Source organism: Channa argus, chromosome 8 (assembly GCF_033026475.1).
Source record: "Channa argus isolate prfri chromosome 8, Channa argus male v1.0, whole genome shotgun sequence".
NCBI lineage: Eukaryota > Metazoa > Chordata > Actinopteri > Anabantiformes > Channidae > Channa > Channa argus.
Window position 1 is genome coordinate 17,433,271 of NC_090204.1, and position 27,923 is coordinate 17,461,193.

The window sequence follows — 27,923 nt, forward strand, 5'->3', positions numbered from 1 at the left end:
TGTTGTAGTTTTCAGGGGCTGTAAAGCTACAATATAATTTTTTTTAACATACTATTATGTTTAAGATAGGCCCTAAAAATCAGGCAAATATTACCTTAATAAACACTAGTTTTCATCAGACGATATAGAGGTGGGAAATATGATCATTATGTATAAAATGATTGACAATGACTAAGGGTTTCCAGGTTCAGGCCTTAAACACGCAGGAAAATCCGGGGGGGGGGGGGGAACTCGGCCAATTGGGATGTTGTTATGAAGGCTCTATCTGACAAGAGGGTTCACATTCAAAAAATCTTCACTAGCCAATGTAAAGATAAAGTTAAAGCCACTGTCGCTAAAAACAAGACAAACTGATGAAAATTCACAACATAAAACAATATTTTTTGATAAATTAAAATCAGCCGGTCATTTCTACAATCATCATCAAAGGCAATTACAAAATGTAAGACACACAAGATATAAAATGGACAGATTCCATCAGTTCATACAATGTTATGATACTCTGATCATCATTTTTAATTCATTCAGTGAATGTCCTTTTATTTGTAAATATCGCTCATTAACCAGGTACCATGTACGTATAATACGTATAATTTTAAAAAAGCATATATATTCTATGTGTTTATAAAAAATGTATCTACAGTGTCTAAAAAATCTAATTTCTATCTTAGTTTTTCTATATTAGAGACTGTAAATACCCGAACAATACACGCCCTTCTCTGTGTTCAAAAAACAATGACAGATGATAGATTAATTTCCTAGAATTGGCTGACTGACCGTGTGAAGTTCAAGCCACAATTCAGTCACAATTAAGTGTAACTATACACACTGTACAGGGTGTATTACACACTGGAGCAGTCACAGCAGTGCACGTGGACCCTTCTCCTCACTTTGGTCTCTCGTGTGCACAATCACACAATCACATACTTATTGTAGCGATGTGTCAAAATACCACTTTCATAATGGTTCTCCAGTAATACTCCAATATTACTCCAGTAACAAGACCATTGTACTTGAAATGAAATGAAACAAGTATCATTTACACAAAAATACCTTAAGTTAAACAAGGGTATATCAAATATTGATAATAAAAATAAACATGTCGGTGGCTTCCTGTGGGGATTTTAGTTTTCAAAAATGCTACAGTTCAGCACATGATTATTTAAAAAAAAAAATTTTTCTTTAGATCCACTGTAGAGTTTGAGTAGGCTTTTCCCTGAAACATCTTAGTATCCGCTTTCTTCTGATGGATTTCACATCCCTTTATTTCATGTGATTTCTGCTAAATCTTTGGCCCATTCTTATATTAGATTATGATTATGATTCATTGCTGAGCCATAACTATTGCTAAATTTAGGACACACAATTCTAGGAGGCAGTAAATGTACTTCCCTATGAATATAAATTCTTATTTTTCAGCTTGACAAGTCATGATTGCCAAAAAAAACACCTTTTTTTAAATACAAAAAAGAGCTACTTAGTCCAACAGGAGGTAAGGCTCTTTTTTTATGTAAACGTCTGATACATGAAGCAAAAAAATACAAATAATTGGGTTCTATGAGGTGTTGAAGATGAGAAAAACAAACTAGAAAATATATTTTTTGGTAATTAAATAAATATCATCCTATTTTTTTAGGACTGTTTTGTCTCTAACTTTAAAGAGACTTGTCATTCTTCATTATGTGCTATGGAAAAATCTAGCTATAAACACACACACACACACACACACACACACACACACACACACACACAATTATTTCACAGCTACACTGCAGATAAACTATTAAACTTCAGGAAGGTTTAGTTAAGCAGCTCCTTTCACAGAGGTTCAGACCTCTTTTCTTGTTTTATACCAGTCAGACTTTGTGCTTTGCATTTTCACATTGTAGTCACAGCACAAACTCGTGTGTTTCCTTTTTAAAATGTACCTATCAGTGTGGAATATTTATTGTGATCCTCAGGGCTGTCTGTTATGATTTCTGTCCCTTTTACTACCTGTACTCTAACATCATCATGCCACATCTCTTGAAGGCAACTGTAGGACCGAATGCTGCAGGCTGAAGAGTGAACCATCTTTGTCTAGATACAATATTATTGAAGCTCGTCTTCCTCGGCCTTTCAGCTGTGTAGTTCAAACCCACCTCACGTCCAACATCCAGCTGGACCATTTCAGATAAACTGGCTCATTACGGGTTCAGCAGCTCCAACTTGCTTGGTTTACGAGTACAAACACGGTTCATGGCCAGCTGTGGTTTGGGACGGTTCAATTTCAATCGGACTGAGCTTTAATCTTCAGTCATTTTTTGGCCTTGCTGTCTGGCGTCTCCTCTTCGTCTTCATTTGATGATGTTTGTCTGGCAGTTGCAGGTCGGGCCTCAGATGGAGCCTTGGTGTTTTCAGTTTGGGCTCTGGCAGTTTCTGGCCGCGCTTTGGACTCTTTCTTTGGCAGTGGAGGGGCGGTGGGCTCCCAGAGGAAAAACTCATGCAGAAGTGTGTTGACAGCATTGGGACACTCCATCATGACCATGTGACTGCCGTCCTCCAGGACCTTTAGGAACGCCATTAGGAGTATCTGACAAAAAGTTAACAACAAAAACAGAACAGAAGTTCATTTTGGAGTTTTGAACACTTGTTCCTGGCCAAATCTCAGTGATTTAAGTAGTAGTTTGAACTACTACTAACTATCATCAAGTAGAAAATACATGTACAGTAAATTATTAGGGCTTCTCAGTTTTAGAACAGTCTCTCTCATTTCAGTGGGATACATGTTAACAGTTGAGAAACCAAAAATGTCCCAAAATAAAACTATACCTTGGGTAAAATCAACCCTTGGAAAAATGATGAATTGATGAATCTTATTCACTCTGGTCAAGTTAAAGTTTTTCTCTATGTCTTGGAGTCAGTTTGGGATCTGGAGTTAATGTAATGATTGAAGAAGTCCCTTTACCTCTGCCATGCGCTGGTCCTCTTCAACAGGAACAAACTTGTCGTGCATGCCGTGAACCAACAGCGTGGGCACCGTGAGCTCAGCGTGGTAAACCTCGTCGCCCTCGGGCCAGTACTGGCCGCTCATCATGGCGCGCAGCACAAAGGACGACACGTTGAAGGCATTGTTCTCTTTCAGAAGCTGCTTCTCCTTTGCACCGTGCCGAGCAAAGCCTGCCCTGTAGGGGGCAGAGCAGAGACCATTTATATTTATTTATTAATATACTTTTTTTTAAACATCTGGATTCTGATGGCATCAGGCTGTGAGTGAAACAAATATACTGATCACAATGTAAAGGAGGATATCACACTTGACACAGGCCAGTAACATAACATTTAATATATTTGACTTTAAAATGCAAAGAATACAGTAAAGCCACTGTCTGCTGGGATGCCAGCAAATGTCCACTAAATGTTTTTTTTAAACTTCTGCATAAATGTTAATCTATTAGTAACTAATATACTGTACCTGCTGTGGCTTAGTTTTGGAATTAATTATATTTTTATCACACTAAATAAAAATTGTATCTAACTGGTCAGTTTCTGCCCATCCAATAGCATAATAAACTAATAAAAATGATTAGTAAGGCATGTAGAATTGTGTTTGGCCATTCTTCATTTTTTATGATTCCTAACTTTGGACATGTCAATCAAAGACAACATTTTAGTCTCTCTTACTGTCTGGTTGCCGTGTGGCTTACTTGAGAAAGCTCCAGGCCAACAGTGGTGAGAGGCAGTGAAGCACACAGGTGGGCAGGTTGAAGATGGAGCAGAGGCTGGGCTCCAGAGCTGTGGGACCACCTCCATTGATCATCACCATCTTGTGGATCTGTTTTGGATACTCATGGGCCAGAAATGTGCAGAACGACACACTGGGGGAGTGGAACAGAAGGTTAATGTGGTACGGGATACGTCAGAAGAAGCAAAGTAATCATGCTGGTTTTCTGGTAGATGTGATTTAACATTCAATCTCAAATAAAAATTGAGATTTCATAATTTTTTGTCTTTGTACAGGACAAGCCTGTAATTGAAGAGTGGTCTTAAATTTACCCGTAAGAATGTCCTATGAGAATATTCCTCTTGCGTGCATATCTCTTGAAGATTAGTCTCATATCCTCAGCCAGGGCGTAGAAAGTGTAGGCTGCAGCGATCTGTGGTGCTGAACTCGCTCCGTGACCTGCCAGGTCTGGGGCGATTACTTCATAACCCAGCCTAGAAAAGAAGTCCAGCTGGCTTCCCCAGATGTCCAGAGAGCCCCCGACTCCATGGATGAAGAAGAGGGCCACATCGGGATGCGTCTCTTTACAGGCTGATATCTTCCTCGCACAGTCGATCACCACAGTGCGCTTGGGCTTCCGCCTGCGCTTCCTGGGTTGCTGCGACTGATCATTCTGCCCTGAGGCAGGTGCCTCTCCTCCTGCACCTGTGTCAGATGCCTCATTGTTTCCAGCTGTAACAGAGTCTGACCTGGCCTCGGGGATGCCAACGGGTCGAGAGGAGTTAGCACAGTCTGTCAGTTCAACCTCCACAGTGCTGTTTTGTTCTGTCTCTCCATTCTGACAGTGTTTCAATTCTGCACTCGCTCTTTCGCCCAAGTTTTCAATAAACAGCTGCCCATTACGATGTACTGTGATCTTTCGTTTGCAGCTTATGATCCCACCCTGCCCAGTGGGTTCCTCCACCACTGACCGTTCGGGGATGATATGTCGGACTCGCAGGACGCGGCCTGGTTTCACCTCTACAAACTCGTAGCCATCAGCAGGTTCTGACGTTTCTACAGGAACCACAACGTTGGTCGACTTTGAGGTCAAACAACAGAGAAGTCCTTCCATAAACCTGGTCAGCATGGCTGCCAGTCTGGTGGGAAAACATTCATATAAAAACACTTACGTTGAATTGTCAGGTGCTATGTTGGATTGTATTCGATTGTTCATGTGTACCTAATGAAATGGTCAGTGAAAGTATGTTAGAATAGATAATATGGTTTTAGAGTAATAGAGAATATTTTAATTTCAGGAGTAATTCTTTCAGTTGTTAAGATTTTATTATGAATGTTATTCAGTTATTGATGTTCCTTTGTAAAAGTTCTGTGAGCACCTGTGAGCCTAAAATGTACCATTCAAAGAGGTAAACAACTTCTTGTGTCTTTACAATCTGGCATCTAATTCCAATCTAAACCTTTGTGACTTTCTGTCAGACGCAACCGAGCAGCAACATCCATTCAGCATGGCCTTTGGGGATATTAATAGACTGGGACAATAATAGCTCTGTGACTTAATGCTGTCCACCATGTGATCACACTGCAGCAACACATACTGTCACGCTGTCAGTCAAAAACAACCAGCAGTAGTTGATTTTACGTTTAAGGACTGTGGACCAGTGATGATAATGGAGATTCACTCAGAAATTATAAATCACAATAAAAATTGAAAAGGGAGTTAGATCATTACTTTGGGTGGCATGAAGAATATTCTTGCACATACATGATTTCATGAATCCATATGTGCAAAGACCCTTTTTGAAGACATTTGAAAAAATGTTGCATGAACAATTTATTATCATCTAGTAAAAATAAAATAATGTATGGTATAACATAAAGCATGTCTCAGACACACACACACACACACACACTGCAGGTACAGCACACTGTAAACTACACTGTACAGTCAGCTGCTGGTTAATTACCAGTCATGGCAACAGCCGAGCAGCCAAACAGGGTCTACAAGTCTCTCTCCTCATGGCATTATCCTGTTGCTCCCTTCCCTGCTGGAGGGGATTACACTCACTCTCTCCATCTAAGTCCACGCAACACAATCTGTCTATCTCCTCTCTATGAAAACACAGACACTGCCACAACAGTTTCACCCTTTGTCTGATGCGTTGCATATTTTTCCATGCGGAACTCATCAGATACTGCTTCCATGTGCAGATTATGGACACAATGTGATACAGGGCCCATACTTTGCTGCATATTTTTGTAGACTTTTAGCTGATATTAGCACATCCTCTATTAACATCAGCAGTGTTGTGCAGCGCTGTGTGAATGCTGACTGGAGGATGGTGCGCAGGCCATTTTGGTGTCACTGAGGGCAGAGCATTCATCTTTAATTTTGTTCCTGCATCAAAAGGCATCTATTATCCTGACATACTGTGTGACCTGTTATACCCAATAGGCTTTATTTTCTTTTCAGTACACTGCGTTTTGTTTTGCTGTTCGTACTGCATGCCACCTTCTATTTAAAGCTACAGTATGTCATTTTTATCTGTATTTGTACCGTATGTTTTCACCAAACCTTAACCAGTGCGGAAACGTGTAGTTTTTCAACCCTTCCTGTGATCTAGACTCACTAATTTGCTTCAGAGTTTTTTTTAAGAGAGACTCACACTTCAAATCAATCAGCAACTCTTAATTACTTCTGCTTGATTGGAAAGTTTTGAAGTATTCTCATTTACTGTGATTTACCTCAAGTGCTGGGCTGAGCACTGTGGAGCGTAGCATGGGGGAGGGAGGGCAGGATGGAGCAGAGCGGTCTCATGTTTGTGCTAGCTTAAATTACATGAATGAATGAATAAACGTCCCATTCATCCACTCCTTCCCACTTTAAAACTGCCTGAGATGATGGTGTTGTTCGTTACGATCCTGTTCTGCTATGAGTGTCTTATGCCAAACAGGTATTTGCTGGCAGTTTGCAGAGCAAACGACTCAACATTATAACATTAAATCTGTTTTATAAATGTGTCTTATGTGAAACATATCTATGATAACAGTGATCAGATCCCCCCGTTACAAATCCACATGACAAGCAGCACCTCCAGATGGAGAAATGTTTTCGGCAACACTTTTCACTTTCCTTTAATTACTGACTATTATCAATGTTTTATCTGTTGACCGCTGAGGCTGCCTGGTCACAGGAAGGTGATGAAAGGCAAGGCCCACTTTCCTGCTCAAATGTACACATCAAAAAGCCAGACTAATGAGTTTGTCTCACAGACATAATAGTATACGCTGTTATCATCTTTTATCTACCTGTGAGTTTGATTCTGGTTTCAGCCTACTCCTCTGACGCTGGGATATAATTATTATAATGTATAATATAATGCCCAGAAAAGAGAAGAGAGATTAAGAACAAAATAGTATAGTACTGTATGAAGTACTATGTTGTACTTTACTGTAGGTTCACAGTTTATTCAGTTGGCTCACAGACCCAGACTTAATAAATTATGTGTCACTTAATATTGAAATTATGTGTTTCACCTCTAAACATCATGAGGTCCTGCAGCCTTCTGCAGGTACATTTCAATTCATCTCACAGTGTTCTGCATGGGAGAAGATGCAACTTAACTATATTGTTGTGTAATACACATCTTAGTTCTTGCAAACATTAACTGTCTGGATGTTGCTTTGTATAAAATAAACAGCTTCAGACAGAACTATAAATACAACAGTTTTAAATGTTGTATTTATAGTACTTTCATACTACTGTTTTGCTCAGTGTAACTTATTCCAAAATAAATGTGTTGAATCATTTGATTCATTATTCAAACGTGTAGTTCTTTGAGATGACAAAAAGTGACATATACATACATGACACGTGATGCAACAAGTTGAACAAAGAGAAAAATGTACAGCAGCTTTTTTAAGGGAATTTAGCCGAAAACAACTTATTTTTGCCGTTATTTTCAACAAGCCCACTAATGAAAATAAAAGCTGAATGGGCCAAACACTGTCGTGTGATGTAGCAAAACGAGGGAAGCGCCAGAACGTTTTCCCTCACAGACTGCTGCCAAATAAATCTCGGCTTTTGCACCAAACACATCAAAAAGCCTGTTTGTCTTGGACAGCGGCGCTATCTGGGCAGCGATTTAGCTCAAGCCTGCTGGAAATATTCCTGGTTTATATTATTTAGTTGAATCACAAACAAGTAAAATTCCTACCTTTATAATCCACAGATTGGTTTCTCATGAAGCATTGAGGGAGTGAAGGGAGCTGTAATCTGTTGCAGCCAATCCAATAATCTAATTTATCTGGATTCTGTTGTCCTGTAGGTGGCCTCCGCACGGCAGCCAGGAGGTATCAACCTACCGACAGCTTGTCTTCCCGTGCGTCCGAGGGATCTACCTCCAAGCACATCACTTTCCACTATAGAGAATCGGTGACGGGCTTGGAGAGGCACCGTAGCTCCGCCGGATGTTCGGGGTGTTTTTAATCCACCGAATACAACCTGCTTTCAGTTGTGTGCATGTGTTGAGCTGCCCCCTGCTGCTGTGTGAGGCGAGACCAGCACTGCAGACGTTGGTTTTTATAAAACTTGTGTTTAGTTGTTTGGAAAAGTGTGCATATCGTAAAGGCGTCATTATAAAGCCTGAACTTATATTTAGATGATGAGATGGCATAGAATGGTGGTCTATATGAAGATGGATCCAGTTATGCAAACTAAGCATCACAAATACCTGAGCTGGTGCATTAAGGTCCCTACATATTGAATTTTGGGTCTAATGAGTTATTCAATGCAAATGAGCTTATACCACATCAGCTGATAGACAGAAAACATTGGTTGATCTGGCTTTCTTCACCAGGACCACAAGATTAGGTTTAAGTCTGGTTAAACTTGTTATAGGCTACTAAATGTTAACAGTGTTGCTTTTGTTGTTTTCTCTTTTTTTTTTTTTAGCATTTCTTACATTTATGCTTGAAAACGTATTTCAACATAAAAAGGTTTTAAATGGACAAATGGTAGAGACATCAATTCCTTTTAATATTTAAACACATTTGTAGACAACACCTTAATTCTTCATTGCTTTGAGTTTCAGTGTTTTCACCATGTTTTAAAGGGATTGCCCCAAGTAACCATGGAAACTTGAGAAGCAACTCCATTTCATCAGCGTTCTACAGCATCACAGGGGGCTGGTGCTGCGGATGTTGTTGCTAAGTAACAATTTCATAGGAGTCCAAGGAGGCAGGTGCCAGTGAGGTGAGATAAGACCACAGTCAACACCCAGCAAACCCACCAAGACATTTGCTCTATTATGTAGACTTCACTGCAGCTGTAAGATTCAGATTGATGCATTGTATCTGCAGCCCCTCAGGAATTAGTTTGGTCATTTTCAGTCACCTTTGAAAATGTATCCCATTTTGACCAGCCCATATTTGGCATAGATGTATCTGTACAATATGCCAGCTGCTTGGTTATGGTGTTCCATGTATGTCTGCTAGTGTCTTACACCCTGCTGTGCTGGATTGTCTCAGGTGCCTTTTAACACAGCCTGCACCTGTAGTCCTGGTAGACCGCAGCCTCCACTTATCTTGTACTTTGAGCATTTTCTTGTGCTGCCAGCATTAGTGCCTCTGTGCTGTATTTCAGTCCAGGTTTCTCTAGTCACTGGTAGGATTTTTGGTCTGTATTTGTATAGTAACCTCTTGAATGACATTGGGAATCGAAGAATGTACCCACTACCTCTCTGTGTAAAGATAAAGATGTTGGAAAACCATCCAGTAAAGATCTGTGACGATTAATATAGTTAAAATAAACCCCACACTGCTGGTAGCTGGTGTTGTTTTTATAATGAAGCTCATCATGTGGAGGACGGGTTACCGTGTCAACTTTTTAGGGAGGGGCTAAAACGTACTGTGCAATGATTAGCTATCTGGACGAGCTGCTACCACGTGGGAGCAAGACTAAGCCAATAGGCGCTCTCGGGGCGTGGCAAAGCAAGCACGGCGACCACCCCACCATCATGCTAGCAGAAGAAGTCCTGTGTAGCCGCTGTTGCTAACTCATGCAATGACGATTTGGGTCATATATTTTGAGTTTGGTGCCGTATTTTTCCGGAGAACTGGGATATAGAATGGAAAGAACAACTTGTGTGTGAAGGTCGTTGTTGTCGAGAGGACCCCAAAAGTCAACTGTCTCCGTTAACTAGCCAGCTAGCTAGTGCGGCTAACTGTGTTACGACCAGCACAACAGACACCAAGCTGCGTCCAAAAGTCGGCGTTTCGACGTTGTACATCTTACCATTACCATGGAGAAGGTACTCACTTCACAAACGCAGCGTGTGTAACACTAGCTTATGCTGCACTACATTAATCAGGGGCATATGTTAAGAGCGGAATGGGCTAACTATGGGTTACAGCTAGCTGCTAGCCACACCTGCTCTGCCGATGTGGGTATTCTTTACCAAGGCCAAGCCGGGATGCCGGCATCGTTTTATGCTCAGAGCTGCTACCCTGTGACCTGTTAATTTGAAACCACTAGCTGTACATTGTACATGGTGTCATCGCCTCAATCTGGGAGGTGACTGGAGGAGAAGCAGGGCCGTAAGCGTGCACGGTTTGCTAAACCATGGGAACGCCCAGCACTAAGTCTGTTATCCTGTGCCACAGTCATTGCAGGGACCGCTCATCTGCATTTGTTCGCAACCCTAAGCTTATTTTACATCTGTAGTGACTCTTACGCTTTTGTTATCTGTTACGGTATGCTTGGTATGAAATGCCCCATGTATCCAACAACAATTCAGCAGATTGTTGCAATTTTAGTGGAGGATAGCGGCAAATACGAGTTGCAGTCTTTAGGACTAGATATTTCACAAGCCAGACCTATTCATCACCTTCTCCTTCTCCCACAGGCTGATTTCTTGAAAGGACTACCTGTCTACAATAAGAGCAATTTCAGCAGGTTCCATGCAGACTCTGTCTGTAAAGCATCTGTAAGTACCATACAATAGCATTTGTATCTTCAGACAGTTAACGATTTCTGCTTTAGCACAATGAACAAATAAATGCATAAGGAGAGCTGTAATTTCAAATTTTATTATGTTTGTTTATTTATTTATTTATTTATTTATTTAACACAGAATCGAAGGCCTTCTGTGTACCTTCCAACACGTGAATATCCCTCTGAACAGAGTAAGTACCATACTATATGTGTGTGTATAAATAGATGGATAGATGGTCTGGAAGAGTAGTTGCTAAAGGCTTCTTAATCAAGGCGGATCTGGGATTATTTTGTGGCCACTGTCCTAAATTGAACATCTTTGAACAACTTTGTCAGTAATCAGTAATTGTTTGACTGTATTCGTTCTGCAGTAATTGTAACAGAGAAGACCAACATTCTCCTGCGTTACCTCCATCAGCAGTGGGACAAAAAGGTGAGCATGCACAGTTCTTTGGAGTAACTTTGGCTACATTGACATTGACTGGCTACATTTTATAAGGTCTGACTCATTCATAAGCCATATATAAGAAAGATTAATTCTTGATCTTTGTTTAACTGTGGGATTTAATCAGCATTTAATCTTTTGTATTAAACAGAATGCTGCAAAGAAAAGGGAACAGGAACAAGGGGAGGTCGACAGCCCAGCACCCCCAAGGAAGATCGCCAGGACAGATAGCCAAGAGATGAATGAGGACTCATAAATGTGTGTATGCATTTGTAAATGTGTGTGTTTGTTTGCATATACAGGGTATAGCAATATAAACAACAAAAACAGCAGGATCATCCCACAGGAAAAAGGACTATTGAGCATTCTGTACTATGGCAGGAAGCGTTTCCAAGCATGAAATTAAGATTTATCCACAGGGAATTTGGGGAAATTCCTAACAGTGCACCTCTTTGTATCATAAAGATTCTTCGCATGAAAAAATGAGTGTAACTGGCTATGATAGAACAGAGCCATCACTGGGGGGGGGGGGGGGGCTTTTCTATTGGTCTCTTTTATTTTTGCTATTCCCTGTGTGTGCAAGTGTATATGTTTGTATGCATGCTGAGCTATGAGTGTGTATTGTGTGAGGTGACTGTATAGTTAGTGTCAAGAGTAGATTTAGGATCAATGATGGATCTGACAGATAAAATCTGACTCTACCCTTAAAATCAGTCTCATAACTGGTACATGACTTGTGTAGCCTTCTGTCATCTGGAGAGCCTGCCCTGATTTGTGCAAAGATAACATTCTTTTATTTTAATTTTAAGTATTTATGTGTATGTATGGCAATGAGCTTCCTGCCAGCCACAGTGCCCATAATGTTAGTGTCACTGCCCACTCTGCAGCCACAAGGGGGCATTGTAACAATTCTCCACACTGTTTGAATTAACAAAACCAGAATGCACTGTGAAGAACAGCACAAAGTAGAAGCAGCTCCTCCTGAATTTCCCTTAGTTGTGTGTTTACGGTGAAGCTGCATATGTTGGTTTTATTCTGAGATTTGTGTTCATAGGATAAATGTTGTGTTGGTGTTTCTAAGAAATATTTTTACAGTACCACCTTCTTCTTTGAGGAAGCCAGAAGAGAATGGGATTTAAGATTTAGCTGTTCTTTATCTAATGAAGTTGAGAATAAGAAGAAAGGGCAAAGCCGAAAAATGCAGTGTCAAATGTATTGTCAGTATTGACAGCAAAAATATATTTAGTAATGTTTGGAAAAGAGAGGGGAAGAATACATAGTGTGTTCACATATGATTAGTGGTACCACATTTTTTTTTTTCCCATTGGAGTATTGTTGTGTCTCCCCATTGTAAAATAATACATGCCCATGTATATGATATAGTGGGCCCTATGAAAGTAGAGAGAGAAGAACCCGATGCACAGTGGACAATATTTTGCCTGGTCTATCGATGTTTTCACGGCTGGGTAATATATTCTTGGAGAAGTAATAAAATGTAAGATGGTTTGAGCTTATGGTGTTATGAAGCATGGTATTAGCCTAGAGGCCTTACAACGTGTCATGGTTTGAATCCCAGCTGAAGACGCAGATAGCTGTTATTAATCCGGTCTTGCGACAGTCCTGGATGCTTTTTGCTGGAGAGCTGGCTTTGATGAACAGGTTTAAGTGGGTGTTATATTTTCAGCCATAGAATGCACAATAAGCATGCACAGCAAAGTGCAGTCGCCATCCTGCCTTGTTCCCAAGATTCAGTTTGTATTGGTGTCATATACTTTACAATACTGAATTTCTTTTTTTAATCTTCTTAATCACTGCCCTGCAAAGTCACATCTAGGCCTCCTGTCCTGCCTGTTCTTTTATGACTCAATGCTGCAATGTCGGTTGCGTGTGATCAGTCATCTTCCTACCTACAGTGTAGATTCCCTGTTTGTTAGAACCATGTTATGCCTCTGCTCAGTTACTGTTCTACAACACCCTAAGCTTTGCCCCATCTCATGCGTGTTAGATGATGTTCTTTTAGCTTTGCTGAAATAAAACTGGATTGAAACTGGAAATTTGTTGTCATTCAAAATCCATAGTTGTTAACTTTTGAAAGTGTTGTATATTAAGGTTAAAGTTAAAAAGGGAGAAAGGAAGGAACTCATTCACAATACATAAAAATGCATTTGAAATAGTTTTATTAACTATTTTTTTTAGGTCTTACAAAAATATGACAAAATAAATTAAAAGAAATAAATAGTCCCATTTCCCAGTATTTTTCTTTAAAAGATCTTTTTGTACAGTGGTACATTGGAAGAGCATGTGATGTTCAGTATGTGTGGCTTCCATGAAAATGTTTCTTAAATTCTGAGGCACCCATTTACTTCCACTCTTACAATCCAGAAGACAACACTAAATTACAATGACCAAATTCAGAATTCATTCCAGCTCATGTCGCATTAGTCTGATTAAAAAGTGTAGATGAGAGAGTTGCTGCTGCTTCAATATATAGATTAATAATAATAATTCACCAATGAATGCCAGATATGTGAGTCGCTGTCCTTATGCAAAGGACGCGTGTGCTTGACCCAAGAAAACAGTAATGCGCCATCTCTGGCATGAGAGAAGATGTTAAACCCGACTTTAAAACTCATTACATCAAAGAATGCTTATTTGAAGACATAATAGCAATACATTAAATGTGTTGCTGCCAAGAGTGGATGGATGAAAGAAGTGGTACCATTTTTTTGCTATTTATTTCTATTTTGTGGAGTAAGTTTTCCCTGAATAAGGAGGAACTACATACATGAAAACATGATCCACTCTGCAGTGATGTGCCAGGTGCCTTTTTCTCCTTTATCACACTTTGGTCACCTCTACCAGGCTTGTCCTTTCTACATTTTCAATGACAAATGGACTCACTTGCATCATGGTGTCATTCATCCCTGAACTCCAAATGCTGCAAGAATAAAGGTGTTGAGCTATGCTCAGCTACTCTTGAACATTTTGTTGTCTATTATTCCGCTGTGAAGTTTCCCTTTAACAGGGAGGATGATATACAAAGACAATGGACATATTACATTTCTCTCTGCCTTGCTTTTCTCATCTTACATACATAATGAACAATGACTTCCACATATACAAAAAAGAACATACTGTAGATTGACACAATGTGATGTCCTCCACATATCCTTATTGCATTTAATGTGATGTTTTTTGCCTCCTGCAGAAATACATTGTCTATTTTCTTACTGTGACTGAAAGTGAACTGTATAGTTTTTACATACACATAAAAACAGGAACAAAATATAAGTTTCAGGTTAATGGATGAGATTGATATTTTGGGTGTCAGGGAAGATGTGTCACATTACATATGAGATGGAGGTTAGGTGACACAAACAGCTCCTATTTGTGGCACCTCAACTTTTACAGATGTTTTTTGGGGACACAAAAAGATGCATAGAGTGTGACTTGGGATAATTTAGCAGAAACTTGTGCTACAGGTGGGGGAGTTAGTCTGTACCAATTGTGTTACATGCAAATTTCCTACAATTCACTGTTATTGCCAAACTTGCCACGTATGATGATGTGGAAATGCATAGTTAATGTTTCTGTTTCTCAATCTACAGATGACCTCTAAAACTGTTCTTATAAAATGTGTCCATCATGCATTTCCGTTTCAAAGTGTGTTCTAAACTATGACCCGACGTATTTAACTTCACTGCCCCTGCTGTATACTGATGACTAGACACTAATGGTAAGGGTAAGAGGTCATAGTGACATATACTTAACATCATTTTATTCTATGCAGATTAACTCTGGCACCACCTCCTGGAGACCCTGCAGAAGTGTAACACTGGTTAATGGCAGAAAGTTTTTTTTCTTTTGTCAAAGTATATGGTTAACAGAATTTACTGACAATTCATCTGGGATGATCAGAAAAATACAGCTATGGTTAAAAAAATTATTTTTTTTCTGTTATCAGCAAATGATGTGTATAAAAACAAGATAGGGAACTTAACATGAAAAAAAGCAACTAGAGAGTAAACTAGGAAAACCTCATAGCTGCTGGGAGCAGGGACAGATGAGAGGACAACATTTACTGTGTGAAAGTAGGAAATCAAACCACCTGGCTTTTGCATAATGTAATGAGGCAGGCTGGTGTCGGCCCTTTCTCCTACAGAGAGAGATACGTTCTTATGCGGGGTGTCGGAATATAGTGCAAATGTTACTTCTTCAACTCAACTCTTGTTTGCCAAGTCTGGCTAAAGTGTGCGCAATGGCACGCCATCTGTGTTTACAGGGCGCTCCAGGCTTGGATTTAGAGCAGCACTCACCAGGCTCCCATGTTCCATTTTCTGAAGATCACCGTTCTCTACGTCTTCTTTTCTTTTGCTTTTTCCTGTCTGTCTTTCTCTTACTCTCTTGAGAAAAAAATACTGGTACGTGACACGTGGACTTATTAAACTCGGATTCAGCCACAGGACGGGAGGAAGTGTACAAAGCTCGGACATCACCTCTGCTTTGAAAATAAAGCTGGTGATTTACAGTATCAGGGATGATTATCAAGGAAGGGTTTGAATGATAAGAATAATTAAAACACTGACTGATACTGCTTTTCCAATTTTCCACTTCAATACAAAAGTGAAGGGCCCAAGAGTTCCTCACAGTTAAAAATGAGACATACTGTATCTAATGATCACTTGATGTGTGACGGCTAGAAAACACTCTTAGAAGTTATTTGATTCACAATCTGTGATCCTGTCATTCCACTGTATAGAACTGTTTTTCTCCACACCAGGATGTTATGGCCGGGTGGGAGGCCTCCAAGATGCTTACAATTTCTGACTAGAAGAAATCAAAAAACACAGCTCTTCTGCTTTAAAGGCTTAACAAAAATATTAGAAACGCAGCTCATGCATTTCTTTATGTATTGCAGACAAGGAAGGATTTGTGTGTGTGTGTGTGTGTGTGTGTGTGTGTGTGTGTGTGTGTGTGTGTGTGTGTGTGTGTGTGTGTATTCGGTCATGATACGAGGGTTAACGTCATTCTAAAAAGCCTCTTTTTGTCTCTTGGCAAAAAAACAAACCAAAGCAACAGTCATTTCTTATCTTTCATCTTTTCATCTCTCAGCTTCAAGTATGTTTACACATGACCTGTGACAGGTCAGTAAACACATGACGTCTTCACTTGAGATGTAACCAAAGACACGTTTTCTCTGGAGCTACTAGACTTTAGAGCCATTTAGGTTCAAGTCTGTTGAATGCCCGTTCTCAGACCCTTCTCCTCCAGGTGAGGGGATCTCATCCGGAATGCCATTTAAGTCAGACCTGGATGGCTGTCTGTCTGATGTCTGTGATGATGATCCTTCCCCGGATCTGGGCAGCGGGGGCCCATTCACACACGTCCCTCCTTCAGATTTGCCAAAGTTAAACAGTTTCCCAGGGTTAAAGGCTTTGCTGGGTGACTGAGAACGCTCCTGAGAGCTGCTACCTGATGATGAAGATGATGATGATGACGCTGTCACTGAGGCATTCGTGGCTGTGGTGGTAGCCCCAGATGCCGCAGCACCTTCCTTCTTATTTTCGGGTGACTTGAGAAATTTAAAGCTCAGGAACCCAGGCAGCTTTGGTTCACTGCCGGTGGGTGACTGAGGGGAGCGGGCACCACCCGAGGAGAACTTACTCTGCAGCGGGATGATTTGTTTCAGCTTCATCACATTGTTGTTGGCCAGCAGAGAGCTGGGCCTCTTGGGTTTGTCCGATACCCCACCCCCTCCTCCTCCTCCTCCTCCTCCTGGTCCACCCCCAGGGCGTGATTTGTTGTTGTGACTTTTGTCATGATGGTGGTCTCCCGAGGTTTCGCCCTTGCTGTCATCTCTTTCCCTTTCTCTGCGAGCCATATGCTCTGCTTGCCTCTGCCTCTCCTCCTCCTCCCTCTTCCTCCTCTGCAGCTGCTGGTAATGCTGCTGCGCCTGCCGCTCATGCTTCTGCAGAGGAAGAGAAACATCCACACAAAGTATTTACTAAAATCAGCACTAACACAGCAAACTGTTACATTACTGCAGTGAAACACTGCTAACAAATCCCTTACTACAGTAAGAACACAGCATATTACTGCAGGTTTTACTAAAGCTTATACTCGTTTTTTGAGATCTGCAAATTTAGTTTTTCAAAAGCAGATGTTGCTAAAATATCACCAGCAGTGTGCAAACAGGAATTTGACACGAAAACAAAAGTCGCAGTGCTGCAGTACAGTGTGCTTGTAACAGAAATGTGGTCTTCTGATGGTGGATGATTTACTGTGAAGCTCAGTAGTTTTTAAAGGCACTAGTTCAAACTGCCTTAACAGTTTAAATCCACCCTTCTCTTGCAATGTCGTATAGGCAAATTGAAATTTTCCTCTTTTTACATTGTCTCATAATGTACCTTAAAGGCCTCCCTGCGTTGATAATCCAGTTTAGCCATTTCCTCTCGGACCCATGTGGGAATGTCAGGAATGGCCACGTGGATGACGTACTTCAAGAGAATGGCAAAGTGCTGCAGATAGACAGCAAAAAGACCCAAATGCATGTAATGTAACACACATAAATCCATGGCACTAAGAAAAGAACACACCACTTCAGAATACACTTGAACTAATGTTACTTGAACTAATTCTGGCAAAACAACATTTGGGATGTGAAATTCTCCTTCTGATAGGCCTGACTTCTTTATCAGGCCAAGACAGCGCTGCAGGCTGTTTACCTTTTTCTGAATATAGACAGCCACAGAGTGCAGTGCTGACAGAACCAGTATCTAAATAGGCTACAAGCAGTAGAAGAATAAAAAAGACTGTTCCAATTCATATTTTTTTCAAACTACCTGCATGATAAAAAACCTATTTCAAGTACAGCACAGTACAGTATATATTTTTTATCAAATGTAATTACAATATGGAATAAAGATGCAGGACACCCAGAATTAGAGAAGCTCAAGTGTCTATTATATACTATAAATGCTATATGCACATAGGAAAATGTGATATACAAACACAATATATAGAATAACTATCAATTTCTTCTCTTAAAATTGTTAAAATTTTCTATATCAAAAGTTAATACACGTTATCAAAGACAACATCCTGGCAGCATCTATCTGTGTCGCAATAGGGGAAGGTTAATGTTTATAGGATTTGATGAACTGTCCAAGGTCTTTGCATGTAAAAAATACTTTGAGTAGTGAAGGTTTTTGCAGCTACAATACTAGACACTTTTTTTGATTAACATGTATTTTGTGTTGGGTCATAAGAACAGGGTGATGCTGAAAAAGCTGGCGCCTAAGAGAAAAGGTTTGATAAAGCCCTGCGCTGACAAGCATGATGCAACTGCGGTACCTCAAGGATGACAATAGAGATGATGGCCATCTCCGGACTGAGCCATGGGAATAGACGCTGCAGCTGACCGCACTGACCAATCAGGTAACAGTTCACTATAATAGCAATCAGACCCATGGCTTCCATTGCAGTCTGGACAAAGAAAGCAAAGAAAGCATTTCAGCTGTTTTTTTCATCTGGTCAGCACATGACAACATCACTAGAACATTTTAAACTGTGACAATTCATTCAGTCAATTGAGGTAGAAAAATCTTTTACAGTGGTTGTCACTGACCTGCCACTGGCCGATGCTCTCCACTCTGACCCCAAATGGTCTCTGCAGACCCGTGCAGAGCTTGAAGGCATCACTGCGAATCTCAATGATGTTGTTAATGAGAGCGCACATGGCCGCCAGCGGAAAGGCAGAGGAGAAGAGGACCACATAGCCAAACTGGACAAACATCTCTTGGTAGTCCTGAAAGGTGTCCTGACGGAGACAGTGTGGATCAGTACACCGCAGCTCTATCAAGTACAGCTAGAAGACTCAATTACATTTCTGATACAAGATAACAAGAAAGAGCAGTGTTTTTCTCAACACACTCAGGGGACTTGTAGGTGTCAACTATGAAGCCTGAGATTTAGTCTTCTCTAACTTTAGAAAGTTCTATGAAAACTTACCTAAGTATGAGGAAAATGACAGTGATCCCCTCCTGTCCACATACTGTACTGTATACGGCTAATCTGTTATACATTTCAGTTATTTTCTTTCTGAACACAAATTTACCAACTTGGGAGTTATTCTCATATTGTTATTTGGCTACTTGTAATGATAAAAGTTGTACTCACAATTGAGAGGACCTACAGCTTTTTTAAAATATATAGCACAGAAGTTATCTGAATCTGACCACAGTTAAATACATAGTGTATTAAAAACCCTGAAGATGCAGCCACAAAAGTCACAGACAGGAGATGCTGTTTAGCTCCTCATCAACCTGTCAGATGACCTATTTGACATATTGATCCACACACATGCTGGGTTTGTTTTTTTTGTTTATAGTAGCGCAAGATTGTGGTTTGTGTTCAATTTAGCTTCCATCTATGCTGGATAAGCGCCAGTAAGCGAGAGATGAAGATGTGCAAGGTTTGTAAATGCAAAAATAAAATCACATGGTACACATTCTGCAGCTTTACTTGCCTGCAAACAATACGATAAAGTGATGCACCAGTTGGCCAAATGATTACTTAATTGTTTAAGAGTATTTAGTTTGAATGCAAATGTTTTGAAAGCTGTGAGAGTCAAATAGGACAATAACGAAAAGCTTCCTTTAAAGGGGTTCAAAGAATAGAAAGTGCCATCCTTGTAAAACTGTGTGCATAGCTCCCAGTTTAAACAGCCCTTACAGCATAAGTCTGCATGCAGCTCTCCATCTCAGCCTGAGTGAGCGTGGTGCTCGCTCTCTCTTCAGGTGGATCCATCCATGATTCCCTTTTCATTTTAGGCTCTGGTCTCTCTGCGCTCCTGCCTCTTCTCCTCTGTCGCAGTGACGTGCTGCTCTCAGAACCAGCAGGCAGTGGCGTAGCACCAGCTGCAGCAGCAGCACCAGCAGGAGCATTAATTCCCTCAGCCGCACCCGTCCCTCCCCCGCCTGACTCCTTCACATCATGGATACCATTATCATCGTCGTCGTCACACATTTCAAACACAGAGGCCGGGTCCATTCCTTTTTCCACCATAGTAGGACTCCCCTCCTCTAGGAAACTGTTATCCATAGGGGGGCCACTGCAGGCCGGCCTCCTGTCCACCTAAACAACAACACACCAGCAACATAAAACTACAGTTACTTTTATAATAACATTTACAAACCACCCAGTATATTTGGAGGGAGCTTTCTTCTCAAATAATGAAAGTTAATGTTATCACATAGACTTGCACCTTCTCAATGAAGCTGACTTTCCTCAGCTTCAAACCGCAGTCGATCAGACTTTCCTCCTCCGTCTCTCCTTCACTGAACCTCCCACTGTCAGCCTCGTCCCTCTCTACTCCCTCCTCTTCATCAGGAACCCCACATCCCCCATTCAGACACTTCTTTTCCCTGTGAGGAGTTGAAGACACCAACACACGTCAGACAAAATGTGTGTGTATGTGTGTGTTTTAACACAGCGGTGATCTGCTGCTCTATTTACTCAGTGACTGAATTGCATGAATCATAGCTGCATGCAGTGCACAGACAACAGCAGAGGTAGATAAAAGTGACTTTGTATTTGAACCCCAGCAGATCTATTTGGAGTGACTAATACCTGGAGTGTTGGCGTGAAAGACAACTGTAAATACATACAGTAAAGTACTTTTATTTTGTATGTAGGTTCACTATAATGTGTGTTACAAACTGCATGATTAAACAATTAATTTCAGCTTTTTTAAAACTCTAGTGTTAATACTAAAGGGGTCCCACATTTTCAGGTGCTGCTGTAACTGTAAATGTGTTGACTTCATGTATTAACTGAATGAGAGTTTAAGTAATGACTTTGACCTTCTCTCCGACTGCCCCACCCCAGGCTTGGTGCCCCTCAGTCCAGGCCCTGGCATGGTCAGGTCAGTGGGAGAGGACTGGGCTTTTCCAGCTGCCAGACGGGCATATTTCAGCAGCACTGAGAGCAACAGTTCCCACACAGCTCGCAGTGTAAGCTCTCCCAGCTTGTGGCGCTCATACAAGTAAGGCTGCAGCACCTCCTTCACATTTTGAAGGAACTGGCGCATAATGAGCAGAGTGGCCAGCATCTGACAAAGACAGAGAGAAATCGTGTTAAAAAGAAGAGCAGGCGACCTGACTGAACACATTATACTGTACAAATGATGTGGAGAGTGTTTAAAAGAGATGCCTGTAAGCAGCTTAAAATACGAGGAATTAGAGAAAGTTCAACAGAGAGGAGCAGTGGGACAGAAGAATTGGCATAATGAGAGCAGTAGGATATACCCCGATGAGACTAATGCAACAAACCTAAACGCAATTATGTTTGCGGACACCACCAACAAGCAAATCAAATAAGGCAGAAAAGTGGGGCTGAATCTTCGCCATGCATTTAAAATTTCATCCACCAGTGATTGGGATTTGTCTGCAGTCGGACGGAAGGTGAAGCCCTTTTGAAAGAATCAACAGAAAGGAGTGCAGCCCCAGTAAAATCCTCCATCTAATTCACCGCGGATGTGATCATGACAACCCCTCAAGGCCTCTCAGTAGGAGTTGAACAACAAATGCAAATCGCTGCACAACAGGAAGAAATAAACTTACGTTAAACTTAAAGGATAGTTCTGGTTTATTATATGGATCTACTTCTTTAATATTCTAACTTTACATTGATACTTGAAAAGTTAATTGCTCCAATCTGGGTATACAGCAATATCACAAGAAAGGCCTGACAGTGCAACAAAGTAATAACTTTATTAGTTAAACAGTTAATTTAGTTCCTCATTTAGCATTTATAGCCAGTGTCATTGTCTGCTGCTGTGACAATGTTGGTCAGAACCACTGTAGGAAAACACACTGTCGCTGTTGGCTGCAACACAGAATGTAAGCCATGAATTGTTGACAAGACAAAGATAGAAAATAGTTTTCAGTCAGTGATGCAGACCTCAGAAAGTAGAAAAGAAGTTATCTTCTCCCGCTGTTAACTCCTGAAACATTCAGCACCGATTCACACACAGAGTCAGACACTGGCAGAATCAAGCCGACAACACCAGATGGTTTTGTCAGCTTTGTCAGGACACTGTGGTTTTGCACATTTTGTTGAGGCTAGCAACTGAGTTAATTTATTTCAGTCCTGTATGAAAGTGTCTAAAAACAATAAAAGTCATGTTTGTTTAATTTTATTTAAGTTTATTTTACTCTACACGGTTATGGAGTTCTACTGTATTGACTGACTTTGCAGAAAGTAAAATTACCGTGACAAATATTTGTAGAAGCTGGGGCGTTCTGGTAGCTACTCAGATGTCAGGTGATGTTAACAGATTATGACAAGCGCAATGAGGTGGCACTCCAGCTGAGAGTGTAACAGAAACTGACAAGCGGGGTGAGAAATTGAGGTACAAGTGGTGATGGTTGTAGCAGAAAAACGCACACAAACTGCATGGCAGGCAACAACCAATAAAAAAAAAGCCAAATTGATTCCCCACTTCTATATAAAAGAAAAAAGAATTTTATCAAAGGTGTGAGGAGAATGGAAGTCAGAGATAACATGGATCAATTAAACAATCAGATATTATGTTCTGACAGCCTGTTAAACTACTAGAGCACAAAACCACCTGTTATATTTACCAGAATTGGAGATGCAAGCTTTCACCAGACAGAGATAATCAAAAGACAGACTAGACTAATTTTATAAAGCTAGTTGCTAGTTGAAATGTGACATGCAAATGGACGACAAATCCGGTCAGAAATGAGCCTTCGACCCAGGCAGAAGATGAACAGGGGTCATACTTTGGACCTGAGCAAAGCCCTGGAGAACCAGGGAACAGAGGCCACAAGCGTCTGGACCTTGACGAAGAGGGAAGGCAGCACATTGACCCGGACCTGCCGTTGCAGACTCCTTAACAGAGACAACACCAGCAGCATCTTCCACAAATGGAGGGATGTGAAGGTGGATGGTTATGAAAATCAATACATGTACAGGAAAGTGCAAAGCATTTAGCCATGGGACACTGCTTTGATTCATGTTGGATGCCAGAAGAATTACTCAAGCAAACGTGTGACAGAGAAACATTAGAGCTGGGAGGTTTCTCACCTCTTTCAGGCGCTCCATGTCTTTGAGGTAGAATCCAATGTAAAAAAGGCTGAGATAAGAATTTACAAACTGAAACTGCAAAAGAAAGAAATCCCAGGTATTATTTAGAACAAAATGTTTTAAAATGTAGTTAGATTAGATATTATGAAATAAGAAGCCACTTACAAGAACCATTTTGATGATGAGATTTTTCTCATAGGCACTCTGGAGTCTATAGTTTTCTGTGAAAAAAACAATAAAAATCCTCTCACATAACATAAGAGTTTACCGAGCATGCACAGTGTTAAAGAATCTCTGATAGAAGCAGCTTTATGAAGACTATATTGTATAAGAGATGCTCTGTTCTGGATGTAAAATTAGGTTTGGGTTTAGATGGAAGCTTCAATCTTACCCATGTCGTTGAGCCAGCAGGCAATTTTCCTGTACACCTCGTCACATGCAGTCACAGTGATAGCTAGCATGATTTTGGGGATGAAGCGAGCCAGCCGAGGCATTTCCTTGATCCCCATAACAAACTCCTGCAGTGACACAAGTGCAGCGTTAGATTAATCACCACAAGTCAAAAAAGGTGCATAAGCACTTCTGTACAACATTGGTCAAGGAGAGTTTTCTCTTGCTTTATTCACATTAGGTTCCACACATTGGCTTTATAGTTCCCAGAACACAGCTTTCAAATAAGTAAAGGTGCAGGATAAAGGACGTCATTGGTAAACCACCACTGCTCTGTTTGCACAAGCAGAAAAAAAAAAAAAAAAAACAGATGCTGACAGTTGACTGACCTGCAGCTCAAAGCAGATGAGCATGACCAGGAAGACAAAGCAAAGGCAGAGGATACAGATGGGCAGGCTGACCAGCCACCTGAATACACGCCTTCGCCACGGAGGATAATAGAACTCCTCACATCCTGTTATGGGACTGCAGCGCTTGATTCCCTGCGAGCAAAGAGAGGACTACAATAACCATCTTGTGGTTGTATGTTGACAAGCATGTCTGTCCAAACTCATATTCTAGTTATTTGATTGTATGTCCATATGTCCATATGTATTAAATACATATGGACATTTGTGCCACGTTTGAGAGGCGCAAAGGTCATTGTGACCTTGCAAGGAAGTTTCTGAGACACAGGAATGTTATATATGTACATTCAGTACAAACATTATGCATACGACTACGGCTGCCACCGGCAGGGAGACCTAAAAGCTCATAAGAGATGAGAGGTGAATGGAGGGAATCGCAAGTGTAGTTTCTCTCACCCGAAACTGAGGCCGTGGTTCCTCCAGGGACTCAGCAGGAGTATCCAGTGTTCCCCACTTGTACGCCAGCTCAGCCCCCCTCCTCTTCCACCGCTCCAGGAACAGAGTGGCCCACACCACGTTGAACAGGGCAAACACCACACAGCAGATGTCACGGCTTGTCTGACCCACCCCCCAAACGCAAACATACACAGCCGCTTGAGATTACGATCAGTAAATATCGAAGCTTGATTGGTAATAACGAAAACTTTCTCTCCTCACCTGATCTGACTCAGTGAGCATCCAAAGCACAAAGCCGATCACAGCAGGATATAACATAGAAGTGGTGTAAAATCCCAGCCAGGCAAAATACATGGCGATTTTCACCCCAAAGTAGTCACAGATATCATCTGTAAACACAGGTGAAAATTTTAATTGGAATAAAATTTTACAAGGAAATTTATTTATACTTATTTCTTTAAAAAAAACACACAAAATGCTAAAGTTGTGCATGAAAATCACATTCTGCAAACTGTGTATATTGTCCTGTGGTTTCACTACTGCATTGGGTCGCGTTTAGTGTGTGTGTCTGCGTGTGTGTTTTGCTAAACTAACCTAAAGGCTGTTTCTCACAAACAGCCTGAACCCACGACTTCATGAGCTGACTGAGGATCCTCTGCTCATGCAGAGGAAACACCTGCTGGATCACACCTCGCGCACTCAGCTCCGGGACTGTAGAGAGCAAAGTAAATTGCTGTAAATTGAATTTGTTTCAAGAAAGAAATCCACAAAACATTTATATCTACTCATTGAGTAGATATAAAGAGCAATAAAACTTTAGGCTGCAGTAAAACATAAGATCCATCACATGCACATAGTAACACTGTACAGATACAGGAAGCAGCTTACTGATTGCCTGGCCCTCAAGAAAGTAGATATTATGAAGCACCTCCCCATGTTTGGCACGTAGATTGTCCAGCCAGTATTTAATGATGCTCTGTCTCTCCTACAGCGAACAGGATCAGTGAGTCAGGGGAAGGCCTTCAGAGTGTGTTTACCTGCATGTGGGTGTGTGAGAGACCCTGACCTGTGACGTGAAGAAGCACAATTCGCTCTCAATGTTCTCGTAGATGTAGTCCTCCTCACAGGAGAAGCTTCTTGTTCCCCCTCCGAACTCGGGCTTCACCGCTTTCCTCAGTCCCATCTCCTCAGCACCTCGCAACAAACTGCAGGAAAATCCACAAATACTTTAACCCAAGTTTTAAAAATTACTATGTCCGCTGTCTCCAGTCTGTCATCTGAGGTTTCTGTGCTTTCCCTCAACCCTTTTTAAGCTACATTTCCCATAATTCTTTTCAGCACCCCTGAAAATATTGAATTTCACTGTCAGCTGCGGTGTCGGTGGAGAGCACCATATTGATAGTGATTCCACAGAGAGTTATTTGTCCAACTGAAAAGTGCAAAATAATTGTTAGTTGCAGTCCTATTGGGGAAAACCCTTTCTTACTCTTGGCTTTGTAGAAAAGATTTTACTCTGAATTACTGCAGCATGTTTGTCTTGTTTTCCACAAGAATGGGAAAACCAAAAATCAGTAACGATGGATGGATTGTCCTTTACGGTCAGCTCAACTCTCCTCTTTAACGTCATCACTCTCATCATCTCATCTCCCAGCAACTCCTCCTCCCCCGTGTGTCCTGTCTGGTCCCCCTCCTTCTTTCTTCCCCCATAGCACTCTTCATCCTTTTATCTTCCAAAGCCCTCTCCTTTTCGCCCCCCCCCCTTTCATTTCATCACCCCTTTCTCCTCTCCTTCTGTCCTTCCTAGCAGCTTTGTGCTGAAGTCATAGTAATAATGCAGCACCAGGCCCTCTGTTGTATGCAGGCTCACAGCTCACCTCGTCCTGTCACATAAATATATGTGTGTGTGTGTGTTTTTTTTTGTTTGTTTTCTTTTTTTCTATGTACACATTTACAGGAATCCTAGCCTGGGTGGGCCTGTAACATCCATCCATCATACAGTTCCTGGCACCTCGAGGAGCAGGACAGAGAGGTAAGTTCAGCACTATGATGGATTACAGCAGAAATGTGAGGCGTAAGCTTCTGTATTATCAGTGAGTACTGCTTCGTGTGCACCACCATTACAATAAAGGTCATTTTTTTGAAGAAAAAACAAAACAAAACATGGCTGTATCTTTAAACCAACTGTTTAATAATCTAAGCCAATAACTTTAAAGCATTTCAGAGGTGTGCACCTCCTGCTGCTGCCAGGAATCTTAATGAGAATCTCCCTCTCTCATTTAATCAAAAAAACGTGTTCACCTTTTATGCTCACTCCTCCAAAATATGAGTTTTCATTTGGAGAGGCAGTCAAAATCAATGCGTGGACAAAGCTAACCTTGTAAAAGAGCAGGATACTGCTGGGTGAGAGCATTGTATGTAAAGGTTTATGCTAATTTAGCAAATATCTATGAGATGAAATGTAGAAACTCAGCAGAATAGGATGGCGTACTTTAAAATGCAGAGTCAAAGTGGAGGATGAGTAATTGATGGTAAGTCAGTAAGAAAAGAGAAGAAGGCCTCAGATTTGTGTCAAGTTGAGTATGTTCATTGTCAAAACTGCTATTTCTGAAAACCAAGCACAAAAGAGCACTGAACCTGGGTCTCCAGCTGTTCTAAAGCTGAGCTCATATTTTCGCTGGCTACTAATTCTTTCGAAAGCAAACACATAGAGGGAAAAAACACAATGTCATTTGAGCTGATATTATATAAGAGGAAACAACTCTACATGTAATAGATGATACACCTGGAGTCCTAAGGGCAGCTAAGAGAAGAAGGCAACATTTTCTCTGTTCGTAGGCAAACTGAATGACTATCCAAGGTGAGATGATGGAAGGCTTTCTGGGTTACCTTTTCTATCACATAAATGTAGGTCAACCTATCTAACAGTTGCTTCTGTGGGTGAGTGTGTGTGTGTGTAGTGAGAGAGAGGAGAATGTGCCTTGTGTCAGACAGAAATCATTTTCCTTGAGCAGTTCATCTAAAGCCCACTGGCACACTTTCAGAAAGCCCTCCCTCCCTCCATCCTCCAGCCACGTCACCTTTCCGTGCTTCTCTTTTTTCTTACTGTCTTTGCTTCTGTCTTTCTCCATCTCTCTCAATGTCTCTTTCTTCTTGCTTCTGGCCATCTGTCTGTTTCTCTTCCATTCATGGATAAAAAGGTTTGCTCAAGACCCTCTCTCTGTTTTGTTTTGCAGTGTCTTATTGTCGAATGCACTGTCAGCAGAGAGGACTAGGCATTTGTCGAGAGCTAAAATGTGGTATGGAACGTCGAGTGCCACCCTGATCTCCTGGATTGTATTTCTCAGTATTTATACACCCAAGTCAACGCTGAGATTAAAACGACCCTGGGCTGATCTCCAATTACACTGGGGATTTTTT

General features: G+C 41.1%; 3 protein-coding genes across 6 annotated transcripts in view; 1 reads left to right on the forward strand and 2 right to left on the reverse strand.

Annotated features, from left to right (window-relative positions):
- Positions 1-85: 85 nt before the first annotated feature.
- On the reverse strand, positions 86-8,326 carry abhd8b (abhydrolase domain containing 8b). The gene is made up of 5 exons (XM_067512836.1): positions 7,921-8,326; positions 4,036-4,842; positions 3,687-3,857; positions 2,948-3,164; positions 86-2,572 (listed from the first exon to the last, which is right to left on the reverse strand). The coding sequence occupies exons 2-5, from the start codon at positions 4,830-4,832 to the stop codon at positions 2,297-2,299; spliced, it is 1,461 nt and encodes a 486-aa protein (XP_067368937.1). The 5' UTR covers positions 4,833-4,842; positions 7,921-8,326; the 3' UTR covers positions 86-2,296.
- A 1,353-nt stretch (positions 8,327-9,679) lies between these two features.
- Positions 9,680-14,123, forward strand: dda1 (DET1 and DDB1 associated 1). Its single transcript, XM_067514686.1, has 5 exons — positions 9,680-10,014; positions 10,609-10,689; positions 10,837-10,888; positions 11,069-11,130; positions 11,294-14,123. The coding sequence occupies exons 1-5, from the start codon at positions 10,006-10,008 to the stop codon at positions 11,396-11,398; spliced, it is 309 nt and encodes a 102-aa protein (XP_067370787.1). The 5' UTR covers positions 9,680-10,005; the 3' UTR covers positions 11,399-14,123.
- The window catches only part of ano8b (anoctamin 8b), a 36,138-nt gene continuing 21,517 nt past the window's right edge, over positions 13,303-27,923 (reverse strand). For 2 of the 4 annotated variants that reach the window (XM_067514658.1, XM_067514660.1), the window contains exons 4-20: positions 25,573-25,711; positions 25,395-25,491; positions 25,101-25,217; positions 24,768-24,895; positions 24,507-24,668; positions 24,033-24,185; positions 23,645-23,771; positions 23,419-23,474; positions 23,254-23,328; positions 22,950-23,084; positions 21,006-21,253; positions 20,408-20,567; positions 19,876-20,277; positions 18,770-18,961; positions 18,496-18,627; positions 17,550-17,660; positions 13,303-17,110 (exon numbers count right to left, since the gene is read on the reverse strand). In XM_067514658.1, coding sequence (XP_067370759.1) covers positions 16,349-17,110; positions 17,550-17,660; positions 18,496-18,627; positions 18,770-18,961; positions 19,876-20,277; positions 20,408-20,567; positions 21,006-21,253; positions 22,950-23,084; positions 23,254-23,328; positions 23,419-23,474; positions 23,645-23,771; positions 24,033-24,185; positions 24,507-24,668; positions 24,768-24,895; positions 25,101-25,217; positions 25,395-25,491; positions 25,573-25,711 — 3,196 coding nt within the window. In that variant the 3' untranslated portion in view covers positions 13,303-16,348. The remainder of the gene's footprint in view (positions 17,111-17,549; positions 17,661-18,495; positions 18,628-18,769; positions 18,962-19,875; positions 20,278-20,407; positions 20,568-21,005; positions 21,254-22,949; positions 23,085-23,253; positions 23,329-23,418; positions 23,475-23,644; positions 23,772-24,032; positions 24,186-24,506; positions 24,669-24,767; positions 24,896-25,100; positions 25,218-25,394; positions 25,492-25,572; positions 25,712-27,923) is intronic. The other 2 variants (XM_067514659.1, XM_067514661.1) reach the window with 2 other exon arrangements.

Coding starts and splice junctions, on each gene's coding strand:
- dda1 (XM_067514686.1), top strand. Junction 10,889..11,068: donor TGAATATCCCTCTGAACAGA/GTAAGTACCATA, acceptor TTCGTTCTGCAG/TAATTGTAACAGAGAAGACC. Junction 11,131..11,293: donor ATCAGCAGTGGGACAAAAAG/GTGAGCATGCAC, acceptor TGTATTAAACAG/AATGCTGCAAAGAAAAGGGA.
- abhd8b (XM_067512836.1), bottom strand. CDS start 4,832: ATGCTGACCAGGTTTATGGAAGGACTTCTCTGTTGTTTGACCTCAAAG. Junction 3,858..4,035: donor CTCATAGGACATTCTTACGG/GTAAATTTAAGA, acceptor CCACTCCCCCAG/TGTGTCGTTCTGCACATTTC. Junction 3,165..3,686: donor TTGGCCTGGAGCTTTCTCAA/GTAAGCCACACG, acceptor TGCCCCCTACAG/GGCAGGCTTTGCTCGGCACG.